Below are 15,026 nucleotides of genomic sequence, written 5' to 3'. Positions count from 1 at the left end.
CCGACAAATATAATAATAAATTAATGGTAACAAAATCAGAATGGAATGGCCGGCTCAGTCACCCGATCTAAACCCAATAAAGAAAACTTGATTTTAGATTTTGTCAGTTTTCTTTCAACTTTTGTGCATATCCAGTATATAACAAACCGGTTTGTTTTCAATGGTTTGTTTGTTGCTGTATAATCAATAAATGTAGAATGTTGCTCACGCGTTTCGCTACGTAGATGTTCAACAAATGAAGGCGCAAGCGAGGGATGAAAAGTTGGCGAAACAGGCCCAAAGGGAGAAGTTGCAGTTCGAAATTGCCGCCAGGGAGAGGGCGGAGAAGAAGCAGCAGGAGTATGAGGACAGGATTAAAGGTTGGTCTTAATTATATAAGGAACGTTTATAACTTTAAAAGTAATGGACCAATTAACTTGCAATCTTTTTTCGTCGATTAGCAATGGATCTCTTTATAATCACAAGAAGTTTCAAGTAAATTGCTCTTGATTTGAATTTTTTATGAATTTTTAAAGTTGGATCGAAATAATTTTTGGACTGTTTTTGGTAAAAAATTTATAACTTAGAAAATAATGGACCAATTAACTTGCAATTTTCTCTCATCGCTTAGCAATGGATCTCTTTATAATCACAAGAAGTTTCAAGTAAATTGCTCTTGATTTGAATTTGTTATGATTTTTTAAAGTTGGATTAAAATAATTTTTGGACTGTTTTTGGTAGAAAATTTATAACTTAAAAAATAATGGACCAATTAACTTGCAATCGTTTTTCGTCGATTAGCAATGGATCTCTTTATAATCACATAGGGCCAAGGGTGTTCTTGATAAAAAAAAACGTATTTTTGCACATATATTTTAAAAATGACTTTAATTCAACTTTAAAAATTCATAAGAAATTCAAATCACGAGCAATTTACTTAAAACTTCTTATACTTACAAATACATCTATTACTCATAGATGAAAGAAAGTTATTAGTTAATTGATCAATTATTTTATTAAAAAAATCTCATTTTTCAGTAACACAACCCTTGACCCCCCACCCACCCCAAACAGTTTTTCCAGTTACAAATTCTTTTTAAAAAATATTTTAATCCAACTTTAAAAATTCATAAGAAATTCAAATCAAGAGCAATTTACTTGAAACTTCCTGTAAGTGTAAATACATCAATTGCTAATCGATGAGAGAAAATTGCAAGTTAATTGGTCTAATATTTTTCAAGTTATACATTTTTTAGCAAAGACACTGATGCATAAAAAACTTGATGTTGCAATATGTGTTCTGTTGGACTGTGTTTGGTAAAAAATTTATAATTTAAAAAATAATGCATCAATTAACTTGCAATCTTCTCTCATCGATTAGCAATTGATCTCTTTATAATCACAAGAAGTCTCAAGTAAATTGCTCTTGATTTGAATTTGTTATGAATTTTTAAAGTTGGATTAAAATAATTTTTGGACTGTTTTTGGTAAGAAATTTATAACTTAAAAAATATTGGACCAATTAACTTGCAATTTTCTTTCGTCGATAAGCAATGGATCTCTTTATAAACACAAAAAGTTTCTAGTAAATTGCTCTTGATTTGAATTTTTTATGAATTTTTAAAGTTGGATCGAAATAATTTTTGGACTGTTTTTAGTAGAAAATACATAACTTAAAAAATAATGGACCAATTAACTTGCAATTTTCTTCCGTCGATTAGCAATGGATCTCTTTATAAACACAAGAAGTTTTAAGTAAATTGCTCTTGATTTGATTTTGTTATGAATTTTTAAAGTTGGATTAAAATAATTTTTGGACTGTTTTTGGTAGAAAATTTATAACTTAAAAAATAATGGACCAGTTAACTTGCAATTTTCTCTCATCTCGCTTAGCAATGGATCTCTTTATAATCACACGAAGTTTTAAGTAAATTGCTCTTGATTTGAATTTGTTATGAATTTTTAAAGTTGGATTAAAAGAATTTTTGGACTGTTTTTGGTAGAAAATTTATAACTTAAAAAGTATTGGACCAATTAACTTGCAATCTTTTTTCGTCGATTAGCAATTGATCTTTTTATAATCACAAGAAGTTTCAAGTAAATTGCTCTTGATTTGAATTTGTTATGAATTTTTAAAGTTGGATCGAAATAATTTTTGGACTGTTTTTGGTAGAAAATTTATAACTTAAAAAGTAATGGACCAATTAACTTGCAATCTTTTTTCGTCGATTAGCAGTGGATCTCTTTATAATCACCAGAAGTTTCAAGTAAATTGCTCTTGATTTGATTTTGTTATAAACTTTTAAAGTTGGATTAAAATAATTTTTGGACTGTTTTTGGTAAACAATTTATAACTTAAAAAATAATGGACCAATTAACTTGCAATCTTTTTTCGTCGATTAGCAATGAATCTCTTTATAATCACAAGAAGTTTCAAGTAAATTGCTCTTGATTTGAATTTGTTATGAATTTTTAAAGTTGGATTAAAATAATTTTTGGACTGTTTTTTCTAAAAAATGTATAACTTGAAAAATAATTAACCAATTAACTTGCAGTTTTCTTTCATCAATTAGCAATAGATCTCTTTAAAATCACAAGAAGTTTCAAGTAAATCGCTCTTGATTTGAATTTCTTATGAATTATTAAAGTTGGATGAAAATAAATGTGTTTTTGCAAAGGAATTTCTTAATAGAAAAACTGGTTGGGGTGGGTGGGGGGGGTACGGGTTGTGTTAATGAAAAATAAGATTTTTGAACAAAATAATTGATCAATTAACTAATAACTTTCTTGCATCTATGAATAATAGGTGTATTTGTAAGTATAAGAAGTTTTAAGTCAATTGCTCGTGATTTGAATTTCTTATGAATTTTTAAAGTTGAATTAAAGTCATTTTTGGACTATGTTTGCAAAAATATGTTTTTTTTATCAAGACCACCCTTAGCCCTCCACCCACCCCAAATAGTGTTTTTAGTAAGAAATTCTTCTGCAAACAGTCCAAAATTATTTTAATATAACTTTAAAAATTCATAAAAAATTCAGATCAAGAGTAATTTACTTGAAACTTCCTGTAAGTGTAGAGACATCAATTGCTAACCAATGCAAGAAAATTGCAAGTTAATTGGTCTAATATTTTTCAAGTTACAATTTTTTTAGCAAACACGCTCTCTAGAAATAGGCAATAAAAAACGATTAAAAAAAATCATCGGTAACATCATAATAAGCATTCAATCAATTTTGGGACACACTCCTCATTAATTTCCACATAAATCGCTAAAAATGTTTATTTTTTTTTTTAATTTTTTTTTTAATTTTTATAATACATTTATTTAGCTTAATGCTACAAGAAACGACAAGTACGTTTACAATTTATATTAAAACAAAAAAATTAATTATCTTAAAAACGGTTAATCAAGTAAACTTTATAAAATATTTATTATTTAAAAACATTTTATTAGGATCTTGACCCTTTACCAATGTCCTCTTTACTTTTATTTAAATATATTTTTATTTAAATATATCTGATGTTCTCATTTCAAGCATCAATTATAACCTTATTTTTTTCAAACATGCGTATAAATCGAAACATCCTCCAAGGTTTTATTGCATTTTTTCTTTATATTTATTTAATCTTATTAATAACTGATTTTTTTTTTGTTCATTGTTCAGTCTTAGGCACATTAAAAATCTCGTCCATTTTTTTTTTAAAGAGAAAATGGAAATATAGAAGTTTTTGCATAAGAATTTCTTACTAGAAAAACTGGTTGGGTGGGTGGGGGGTTACGGGTGGTGTTAATTTTAAAACAGGATTTTTGCAAAAATAAGAGCATACTCATTTTTTATTAACAACACCCTTAACCCCCCACCCACCCCAAATAGTTTTTCTAGTAAGAAATTCCTTTGCAAAAACACATTTATTTTCATCCAACTTTAATAATTCATAAGAAATTCAAATCAAGAGCGATTTACTTGAAACTTCTTGTGATTTTAAAGAGATCTATTGCTAATTGATGAAAGAAAACTGCAAGTTACTTGGTCAATTATTTTTCAAGTTATACATTTTTTAGCAAAGACACTGATGCATAAGAAACTTGATGTTGCAATATGTGTTCTGTTGGACTGTGTTTGGTAAAAAATTTATAATTTAAAAAATAATGGACCAATTAACTTGCAATCTTTTTTCGTCGATTAGCAATGGATCTCTTTATAATCACAAGAAGTTTCAAGTAAATCGCTCTTGATTTGAATTTGTTATGAATTTTTAAAGTTGGATTAAAATAATTTCTGGACTGTTTTTGGTAAAAAAAATATAATTTAGAAAATAATGGACCAATTAACTTGCAATCGTTTTTCGTCGATTAGCAATGGATATCTTTATATTCACAAGAAGTTTCAAGTAAATTGCTCTTGATTTCAATTTCTTATGAATTTTTAAAGTTGGATGAAAATAATTTATGGACTATTTTTGGTAAAAAATTTATAACTTAAAAAATAATGGACCAATTAACTTGCAATCTTTTCTCATCGATTAGCAATAGATCTCTTTATAATCACAAGAAGTTTCAAGTAAATTGCTCTTGATTTGAATTTTTTATGAATTTTTAAAGTTGGATCGAAATAATTTTTGGACTGTTTTTGGTAAAAAAATGATAACTAAAAAAATAATAGACCAATTAACTTTCAATCTTCTCTCATCGATTAGCAATGAATCTCTTTAAAATCACAAGAAGTTTCAAGTAAATTGCTCTTGATTTGATTTTGTTATGAATTTTTAAAGTTATATTAAAATAATTTTGGACTGTTTGCAGAAGAATTTCTTACTAAAAACACTATTTGGGGTGGGTGGAGGGCTAAGGGTGGTCTTGATAAAAAAAACGTATTTTTGCAACCATAGTCCAAAAATGACTTTAATTCAACTTTAAAAATTCATAAGAAATTCAAATCACGAGCAATTGACTTAAAACTTCTTATACTTACAAATACACCTATTATTCATAGATGCAAGAAAGTTATTAGTTAATTGATCAATTATTTTGTTCAAAAATCTTATTTTTTATTAACACAAACGGTACCCCCCCCACCCACCCCAACCAGTTTTTCTAGTAAGAAATTCTTATGCAAAAACACATTTATTTTCATCCAACTTTCAAAATTCATAAGAAATTAAAATCAAGAGCAATTTACTTGAAACTTTATGTGATTATAAAGAGATCCATTGCTAATCGACGAAAAACGATTGCAAGTTAATTGGTCCATTATTTTCTAAATTATAATTTTTTTACCAAAAACAGTCCAAAAATTATTTTCATCCAACTTTAAAAATTCATAACAAATTCAAATCAAGAGCAATTTACTTGAAACTTCTTGTGATTATAAAGAGATCCAATGCTAAGCGATGAGAGAAGATTGCAAGTTAATTGGTCCAATACTTTTTAAGTTATAAATTTTCTACCAAAAATTATTTTAATCCAACTTTAAAAATTCATAACAAATTTAACGAATTTTTAAAGTTGGATTAAAATAATTTTTGGACTGTTTTTGGTAAAAAAAATATAATTTAGAAAATAATGGACCAATTAACTTGCAATCGTTTTTCGTCGATTAGCAATGGATATCTTTATATTCACAAGAAGTTTCAAGTAAATTGCTCTTGATTTCAATTTCTTATGAATTTTTAAAGTTGGATGAAAGTAATTTATGGACTATTTTTGGTAAAAAATTTATAACTTAAAAAATAATGGACCAATTAACTTGCAATCTTTTCTCATCGATTAGCAATAGATCTCTTTATAATCACAAGAAGTTTCAAGTAAATTGCTCTTGATTTGAATTTTTTATGAATTTTTAAAGTTGGATCGAAATAATTTTTGGACTGTTTTTGGTAAAAAAATGATAACTAAAAAAATAATAGACCAATTAACTTTCAATCTTCTCTCATCGATTAGCAATGAATCTCTTTAAAATCACAAGAAGTTTCAAGTAAATTGCTCTTGATTTGATTTTGTTATGAATTTTTAAAGTTGGATTAAAATAAAATTTGGACTGTTTTTAGTAGAAAATTTATAACTTAAAAAACAATAGACCAATTAACTTGCAATTTTCTCTCATCAATTAGCAATGAATCTCTTTATGATCACAAGAAGTTTTAAGTAAATTGCTCTTGATTTGAATTTGTTATGAATTTTTAAAATCAAATTAAAATAATTTTTAGACCCTTTTTGGTAGAAAATTTATAACTTAAAAAACAATTGACCATAACGGGTGGTGTTAATGAAAAAAAAGGATTTTTGCAAAAATAAGTTAGTTGGTCAATTATTTCTTGCAAAATGCTCATTTTTTATTCACAACACCCTTAACCCCCCACCCACCCCAAATAGTTTTTCTAGTAAGAAATTCTTTTGCAAAAACACATTTATTTTCAGCCAACTTTAATAATTCATAAGAAATTCAAATCAAGAGCGATTTACTTGAAACTTCTTGTGATTTTAAAGAGATCTATTGCTAATCGATGAAAGAAAATTGCAAGTTAATTGGTCCGTTATTTTTCAAGTTATAAGCTTTTTAGCAAAGACACTGATGCATAAAAAATTGATTTTGCAATATGAGTTCTGTTTCTGAACTGTTTTTAGTAAAAAAATTATAATTTAGAAAATAATAGACCAATTAACGTGCAGTCTTCTCTGATCAATTACCAATAGATCTCTTTAAAATCACAAGAAGTTTCAAGTAAATTGCTCTTGATTTGATTTTGTTATGAATTTTTAAAGTTGGATTAAAATAATTTTTGGACTATTTTTGGTAGAAATTTTATAACTTAAAAAATAATAGACCAATTTACTTGCAATCTTCTCTCACCGATTAGCAATAGATCTCTTTATAATCACAAGAGGTTTCAAGTAAATTGCTCTTGATTTTAATTTATTATGAATTTTTAAAGTTGGATGAAAATAAATGTGTTTTTGCAAAAGAATTTCTTAATAGAAAAAACTGGTTGGGGTGGGTGGGGGGGTACGGGTGGTGTTAATGGAAAACAGGATTTTTGCAAAAATATGTTAGTTGGTCAATTATTTGTTGCAAAATGCTCATTTTTTATTAACAACACCCTTAACCCCCCACCCACCCCAAATCGTTTTTCTAGTAAGAAAATCTTTTGCAAAAACACATTAATTTTCATCCAACTTTAAACATTCATAAAAAATTCAAATCAAGAGCAATTTACTTGAAACTTCTTGTGATTTTAAAGACATCCATTGCTAAGCGATGAGAGAAGATTGCAAGTTAATTGGTCCCTTATTTTTCAAGTTATACATTTTTTTTGCAAAAACTTTGATTCTGTTGAGTTCTGTTTCTGTGTAATTTTCTTTCATCGATTAGCAATGGATCTCTTTATAAACACAACAGGTTTCAAGTAAATTGCTCTTGATTTGTGTTTTTTATGAAGTTTTCTCAAACATGCATATAAACGGAAACATCCTCCAATTATTGCATGCGGTTTTATTGCATTTTTTCTTTATATTTATTTAATCTTATTAATAACTGATATTTTTTTTTGATTATTGTTCAGTGTTAGGCACATTAAAAATCTCGTCCAATTTTTTTTTTAAAAAGAGAAATATAGAAAATGCAAATATAGAAATAATTAAAACATATAGAAATTTAAGAGTGGGGTGAAGCTCATCATCAACCACTAAACCAAAGTCATTTTTTCATACATGACGCTCAATTTTTAATTAATTAATTAATTTCTAACAGATTCAATCCTAATTCATTTATCTGAGAGTAAAATAGGAAAATAGTGAAATTGGAAGAATATAAAGGCAAGTAATCGAATGTCTTACATCTAGCCATGCAAGAGGAGATGGAACGTAGCCACGCCAACCTACTGGAAGCCCAAGAGATGATCAGGAGACTCGAGGAGCAGCTGAAACAACTGCAGGCAGCCAAGGAGGAGCTGGAACAGCGTCAGAACGAACTTCAGGCGATGATGGAACGTCTGGAGGAGAGCAAAAACATGGAGGCGGCCGAACGTCAAAAGCTCGAGGACGAAATCCAGGCGAAACAGGTCGAGGTGCAACGGATCAGAGAGGAGGTAACCGACCAAATCACTTTTTAACCGGGAAAAAATCATCAGGTCTGGACGATTTTACTTGAAAAAAAAAGTTTTCAAAAGCGCGTGTTTCGGGTTTTTAAAGAAGCATCGTTAGGGTTAAACGATTTGTTGCTAGAAATCGCTGAAAAAGGTGCATCTGCTCAATTTTTTGAGTTATGGACATTGCGTCGTGTAATTAGAAAAAAAAATCGAAATTTTCAAAAAATGTTTTTTTCTCAAAATCTCGTACGAATTTCAAAAAGCGCTGAAATAGGTGTCTAACCAAATTGTCCAGGGAATATTTGTACGAATTTTCAAAAATGCGTCTGCTCAATTTTTTGAGTTATGGACATTGCGTTGTGTAGTTAGAAAAAAAAATCGAAATTTTCAAAAAATGTTTTTTTCTCAAAATCTCGTACGAATTTCAAAAAACGCTGAAATAGGTGTCCAACCAAATTGTCCAGGGAATATGTGTACGAATTTTCAAAAATGCATCTGCTCAATTTTTTGAGTTATGGACATTGTGTCGTGTAATTAGAAAAAAAAATCGAAATTTTCAAAAAATGTTTTTTTCTCAAAATCTTGTACGAATTTTAAAAAACGCTGAAATAGGTGTCCAACCAAATTGTCCAGGGAATATGTGTACGAATTTTCAAAAATGCATCTGCTCAATTTTTTGAGTTATGGACATTGTGTCGTGTAATTAGAAAAAAAAATTAAAATTTTCAAAAAATGTTTTTTTCTGAAAATCCTGTACGAATTTCAAAAAACGCTGAAATAGGTGTCCAACCAAATTGTCCAGAGAATATGTGTACGAATTTTCAAAAATGTGTCTGCTCAATTTTTTGAGTTATGGACATTGTGTCGAATAATTAGAAAAAAAAAAATCAATATTTTCAAAAAATGTTTTTTTCTCAAAATCCTGTACGAATTTCAAAAAACGCTGAAATAGGTGTCCAACCAAATTGTCCAGAGAATATTTGTACGAATTTTCAAAAATGCATCTGCTCAATTTTTTGAGTTATGGACATTGTGTCGTGTAATTAGAAAAAAAATCAAAATTTTCAAAAAATGTCTATTTCTCAAAATCTCGTACGAATTTCAAAAAACGCTGAAATAGGTGTCCAACCAAATTGTCCAGGGAATATTTGTACGAATTTTCAAAAATGCAACTGCTCAATTTTTTGAGTTATGGACATTGTGTCGTGTAATTAGAAAAAAAAATCGAAATTTTCAAAAAATTGTTTTTTCTCAAAATCTCGTACGAATTTCAAAAAACGCTGAAATAGGTGTCCAACCAAATTGTCCAGAGAATGTGTGTACGAATTTTCAAAAATGCATCTGCTCAATTTTTTGAGTTATGGACATTGTGTCGTGTAATTAGAAAAAAAATCAAAATTTTCAAAAAATGTCTATTTCTCAAAATCTCGTACGAATTTCAAAAAACGCTGAAATAGGTGTCCAACCAAATTGTCCAGAGAATGTGTGTACGAATTTTCAAAAATGCATCTGCTCAATTTTTTGAGTTATGGACATTGTGTCGTGTAATTAGAAAAAAAAATCGAAATTTTCAAAAAATGTTTTTTTCTCAAAATCTTGTACGAATTTCAAAAAACGCTGAAATAGGTGTCCAACTAAATTGTCTAGAGAATATTTGTATGAATTTTCAAAAATGCATCTGCTCAATTTTTTGAGTTATGGACATTGTGTCGTGTAATTAGAAAAAAAAATGAAAATTTTCAAAAAAATGTTTTTTCTCAAAATCTCGTACGAATTTCAAAAAACGCTGAAATAGGAGTCCAACCAAATTGTCCAGGGAATATGTGTACAAATTTTCAAAAATGCACCTGCTCAATTTTTTGAGTTATGGACATTGTGTCGTGTAATTAGAAAAAAAAATCAATATATTCAAAAATGCATCTGTTCAATTTGAAAGTCTTCAAAAACACGTGTTTCGACTCCTTAACAAACCATCATCAGACCTCAACAATTTTTCTTAAAAAATCACCAAAAAAAAAAAAAAGTCTTCAAAAACGCGTGTTTCGACTCCTTAACAAACCATCATCAGACCTAAACAATTTTTCTTAAAAAATCACCAACAAAAAAAAAAAGAAGTCTTCAAAAACGCGTGTTTCGACTCCTTAACAAACCATCATCATCATCATCAGGCCTAAATAATTTACCTTAAAAAATCACCAAAAAAAAAACAATTTTTTAAAAACGCGTGTTTCGACTCCTTAACAAACCATCATCAGACCCAAACAAGTTTTATTAAAAAATCATCAAAAAAAAAAAACAATTTTTTAAAAACGCGTGTTTCGACTCCTTAACAAACCATCATCAGACCCAAACAAGTTTTATTAAAAAATCATCAAAAAAAAAAAAACAATTTTTTAAAAACGCGTGTTTCGACTCCTTAACAAACCATCATCAGACCCAAACAAGTTTTATTAAAAAATCATCAAAAAAAAAAACAATTTTTTAAAAACGCGTGTTTCGACTCCTTAACAAACCATCATCAGACCTAAACAATTTTTCTTAAAACATCACAAAAAAAAAAATCAAAAACGCGTGTTTCGACTTCTTAACAATCCATCATGATCATCATCAGGCCTAAATAATTTACCTTAAAAAAATCACCAAAAAAAAAAAACTCTTCAAAAACGCGTGTTTCGACTTATTAACAATCCATCATGATCATCATCAGGCCTAAATAATTTACCTTAAAAAATCATCAAAAAAAAAAAATAATTTTTTAAAAACGCGTGTTTCGACTCCTTAACAAACCATCACCAGACCTAAACAATTTTTCTTAAAAAACCACAAAAAAAAGTCTTTAAAAACGCGTGTTTCGACTCCCTAATAAATCATCATCAGATCTAAACAATTTTTCTTAAAAAATCAGCAAAAGAAAAAACAATTTTATAAAAACGCGTGTTTCGACTCCTTAACAAACCATCATCAGACCTAAACAATTTTTCTTAAAAAATCACCAACAAAAAAAAAAAGAAGTCTTCAAAAACGCGTGTTTCGACTCCTTAACAAACCATCATCAGACCTAAACAAGTTTTATTAAAAAATCACCAAAAAAAAAATAAGTTTTCAAAAATGCGTGTTTCGACTCCTTAACAAACCATCATCAGACCTAAACAATTTTTCTTAAAAAATCACCAACAAAAAAAAAAGAAGTCTTCAAAAACGCGTGTTTCGACTCCTTAACAAACCATCATCATCATCATCAGGCCTAAATAATTTACCTTAAAAAATCACCAAAAAAAAACAATTTTTTAAAAACGCGTGTTTCGACTCCTTAACAAACCATCATCAGACCCAAACAAGTTTTATTAAAAAATCATCAAAAAAAAAAAAAAACAATTTTTTAAAAACGCGTGTTTCGACTCCTTAACAAACCATCATCAGACCCAAACAAGTTTTATTAAAAAATCATCAAAAAAAAAAAACAATTTTTTAAAAACGCGTGTTTCGACTCCTTAACAAACCATCATCAGACCCAAACAAGTTTTATTAAAAAATCATCAAAAAAAAAAAAACAATTTTTTAAAAACGCGTGTTTCGACTCCTTAACAAACCATCATCAGACCCAAACAAGTTTTATTAAAAAATCATCAAAAAAAAAAAACAATTTTTTAAAAACGCGTGTTTCGACTCCTTAACAAACCATCATCAGACCTAAACAATTTTTCTTAAAACATCACAAAAAAAAAATCAAAAACGCGTGTTTCGACTTCTTAACAATCCATCATGATCATCATCAGGCCTAAATAATTTACCTTAAAAAAATCACCAAAAAAAAAAAAGTCTTCAAAAACGCGTGTTTCGACTTATTAACAATCCATCATGATCATCATCAGGCCTAAATAATTTACCTTAAAAAATCATCAAAAAAAAAAAATAATTTTTTAAAAACGCGTGTTTCGACTCCTTAACAAACCATCACCAGACCTAAACAATTTTTCTTAAAAAACCACAAAAAAAAGTCTTTAAAAACGCGTGTTTCGACTCCCTAATAAATCATCATCAGATCTAAACAATTTTTCTTAAAAAATCAGCAAAAGAAAAAACAATTTTATAAAAACGCGTGTTTCGACTCCTTAACAAACCATCATCAGACCTAAACAATTTTTCTTAAAAAATCACCAACAAAAAAAAAAAGAAGTCTTCAAAAACGCGTGTTTCGACTCCTTAACAAACCACCATCATCAGACCTAAACAATTTACCACTAAAAAAAAAACAACTCTTCAAAAACGCGTGTTTCGACCCCTTAACAGGTCATCATCAGGCAAATGTGTATGTGACGATTTCAGGTCGAGGCAAAAGATTCGGAAACGAAACGACTTCAGGAGGAGGTGGAGGCCGCGAGACGCAAGGAGGAGGAACTGAGACAGCAACAGTTGGCGAACGCCACCAAAGGTCACTTGGAGGAGAACCATCACGACGAAGATGACGAGTTGGTCAACGGGGACGTCAGCAAGGACCTGAACACCGACGAGAACATCGTCGATCCTATAGAGGACAGACGCACCTTGGCCGAACGTAACGAACGTTTACAGGATCAACTTCAGGTGTGTATTAGTTTTTAAAAAACGAACTTTTTGTAAAATCAAATATTGTACCAGTTTCTTAATAGGGTTTAAATCCGGTGAGTGGGCCGGCCATTGCATATGGTCCTGAGGAAAACAACTTTAGGGAAATTACAGACAGATTTAACTAAATTTTCTCTTAGATTTCAAGGAAATGAATCAGTTTTATTAATTAAACATGGATTTCCTAGAAAATACGCTTAATTAGGTTAATTTCCTTTAGAAGTAGTTGAATTTTATGGAATTCTCTCTAATTTTCTTAGAAGTTTCCTTTGAGACTTTATTTTTAAGTAACACTAAAAAAAACTGCCTAGAATAAATAAGAAACATAGAGAAGGGAGACCAATATATCCAATGGCCGGCACAATCACCGGATTTACGCCGTATTGAAAAACGGGTTGACTCAGTGCAATCTATACCACTTTTTTTTACTTTTAACATGGATTTCGAGTTTTTAATCGGATTATATCAAAAATCGAGATAATTAAATCAAATATTCATCGATTTTTATGTTTTTCCTATTAAAATGTTGTCAATTTCTAAAGGATCAATTTTCTATAAAAAACATTTTTTTACCTCAAAAATTGAATAATTTACAGCCCTTTTGGTTAAGTCAAGTTAAACGTCAGTTTTTTTCACAAAAAATCAACTTCCTTCCTTAATAACTCCCAAACTACTTCAAGCATTTTGATGCGGTTTTTACCTAAAGCAAAAGCAACTCCTAAAGAACATTTTGATATATTAAGCACTTTTGTAACTCAAAAACTTCCTGAGCTAGACTCAGTTTTATGAGGGAAGAACCTGGACCAGTCTAAAATTGGAAATTATTTATTTCTGAAATAATCAACTTGCGATAATTCGAAAACTATTCCAGGCATTTTATCGCGGTTTTCACTAAAAGTTGAAGCGATTTTTAGAGAACGTTTTCATATACTAAGTATTTTTGTAGCTCAAGTATTTTCTGAGTTAGACTCAGATTTATCAGGGGTGGACTTAAGTAGATCAAAAATCGACATATTTAAATCAAATATTCATCGATTTTTATGTTTTTCCTATTAAAATGTTGTCAATTTCTAAAGGATCAATTTTCTATAAAAAACATTTTTTTACCTCAAAAATTGAATAATTTACAGCCCTTTTGGTTAAGTCAAGTTAAACGTCAGTTTTTTTCACAAAAAATCAACTTCCTTCCTTAATAACTCCCAAACTACTTCAAGCATTTTGATGCGGTTTTTAGTTAAAGTTTAAGCAACTCCTAAAGAACATTTTGATATATTAAGCATTTTTGTAACTCAAAAACTTCCTGAGCTAGACTCAGTTTTATGAGGAAAGAACCTGGACCAGTCTAAAATCGGAAATTATTTATTTCTGAAATAATCAACTTGCGATAATTCGAAAACTATTCAAAGCATTTTAAGGCGGTTTTTACTAAAAGTTGAAGCGATTTTTAGAGAACGTTTTCATATATGAAGAATTTTTGTAGCTCAAGTATTTTCTGAGTTAGACTCAGATTTATCAGGGGTGGACTTAAGTAGGTCAATAATCGAGATAATTAAATCAAATGTTCATCGATTTTTATGTTTTTCCTATTAAAATGTTGGCAATTTCTAAGGGATTAATTTTCTATAAAAAATACTTTTCTAGCTCAAAAATTGAATAATTTACAGCCCTTTTGGTTAAGTCAAATTAAACGTCAGTTTTTTTCACAAAAATCAACTTCCTCCCTTAATAACTCCCAAACTACTTCAAGCATTTTGATGCGGTTTTACCTAAAGCAAAAGCAACTCCTAAAGAACATTTTGATATATTAAGCACTCTTGTAGCTCAAAAACTTCCTGAGCTAGACTCAGTTTTATGAGGGAAGAGCCTGGACCAGTCTAAAATCGGAAATTATTTATTTCTGAAATAATCAACTTGCGATAATTCGAAAACTATTCAAAGCATTTTAATGAGGTTTTCACTAAAAGTTGAAGCGATTTTTAGAGAACGTTTTCATATACGAAGAATTTTTGTAGCTCAAGTATTTTCTGAGTTAGACTCAGATTTATCAGGGGTGGACTTAAGCAAGACAAAAATAATAAAATTTAATTTTAATTTTTAACTAGATTTGTTTAATAAAGTTCAACTGGCTTATTTTGTTTCACTCCTTAATTATTATTGGTTCAGATTTTGATTAGGGAAATTCCCTCAGACTCACCCATTTTGTTATTGAGACGAAAATATTTTAAAGTGAGTAACTTTAAAGAGTCTGTGACGAAATATTTTAAGTTTTGAATGAACCGTCGATTTCATGATTTGATGTAATTCTACGTATTTGATTCTCAACCTCTTTCCTTAAGTTTTCTCAATAGGGTTTAAA

General features: G+C 29.0%; 1 protein-coding gene and 1 long non-coding RNA gene across 4 annotated transcripts in view; one reads left to right on the top strand and one right to left on the bottom strand.

The window, feature by feature from the left end:
• LOC126747897 (moesin/ezrin/radixin homolog 1) overlaps positions 1-15,026 on the top strand; it is an 86,138-nt gene that overhangs the window by 46,251 nt on the left and 24,861 nt on the right. For all 3 annotated transcript variants that reach the window (XR_007664456.1, XM_050456867.1, XM_050456866.1), the window contains 3 exons: positions 225-359; positions 7,821-8,065; positions 12,392-12,649. Coding sequence is in view for 2 of the 3 variants with exons in the window: in XM_050456867.1 (XP_050312824.1) it covers positions 225-359; positions 7,821-8,065; positions 12,392-12,649 (638 nt within the window). In the remaining variant the exon portion in view is untranslated. The remainder of the gene's footprint in view (positions 1-224; positions 360-7,820; positions 8,066-12,391; positions 12,650-15,026) is intronic.
• On the bottom strand, positions 10,466-11,570 carry LOC126747919 (uncharacterized). The gene is made up of 3 exons (XR_007664526.1): positions 11,488-11,570; positions 11,124-11,210; positions 10,466-10,589 (listed from the first exon to the last, which is right to left on the bottom strand). It is a non-coding gene; the product is annotated as an uncharacterized LOC126747919 (long non-coding RNA).

Source organism: Anthonomus grandis, chromosome 20 (assembly GCF_022605725.1).
Source record: "Anthonomus grandis grandis chromosome 20, icAntGran1.3, whole genome shotgun sequence".
Lineage (NCBI taxonomy): Eukaryota > Metazoa > Arthropoda > Insecta > Coleoptera > Curculionidae > Anthonomus > Anthonomus grandis.
The sequence above is the reverse complement of the archived record's forward strand: the minus strand, read 5'-3'. Positions and strand labels throughout refer to the sequence as shown.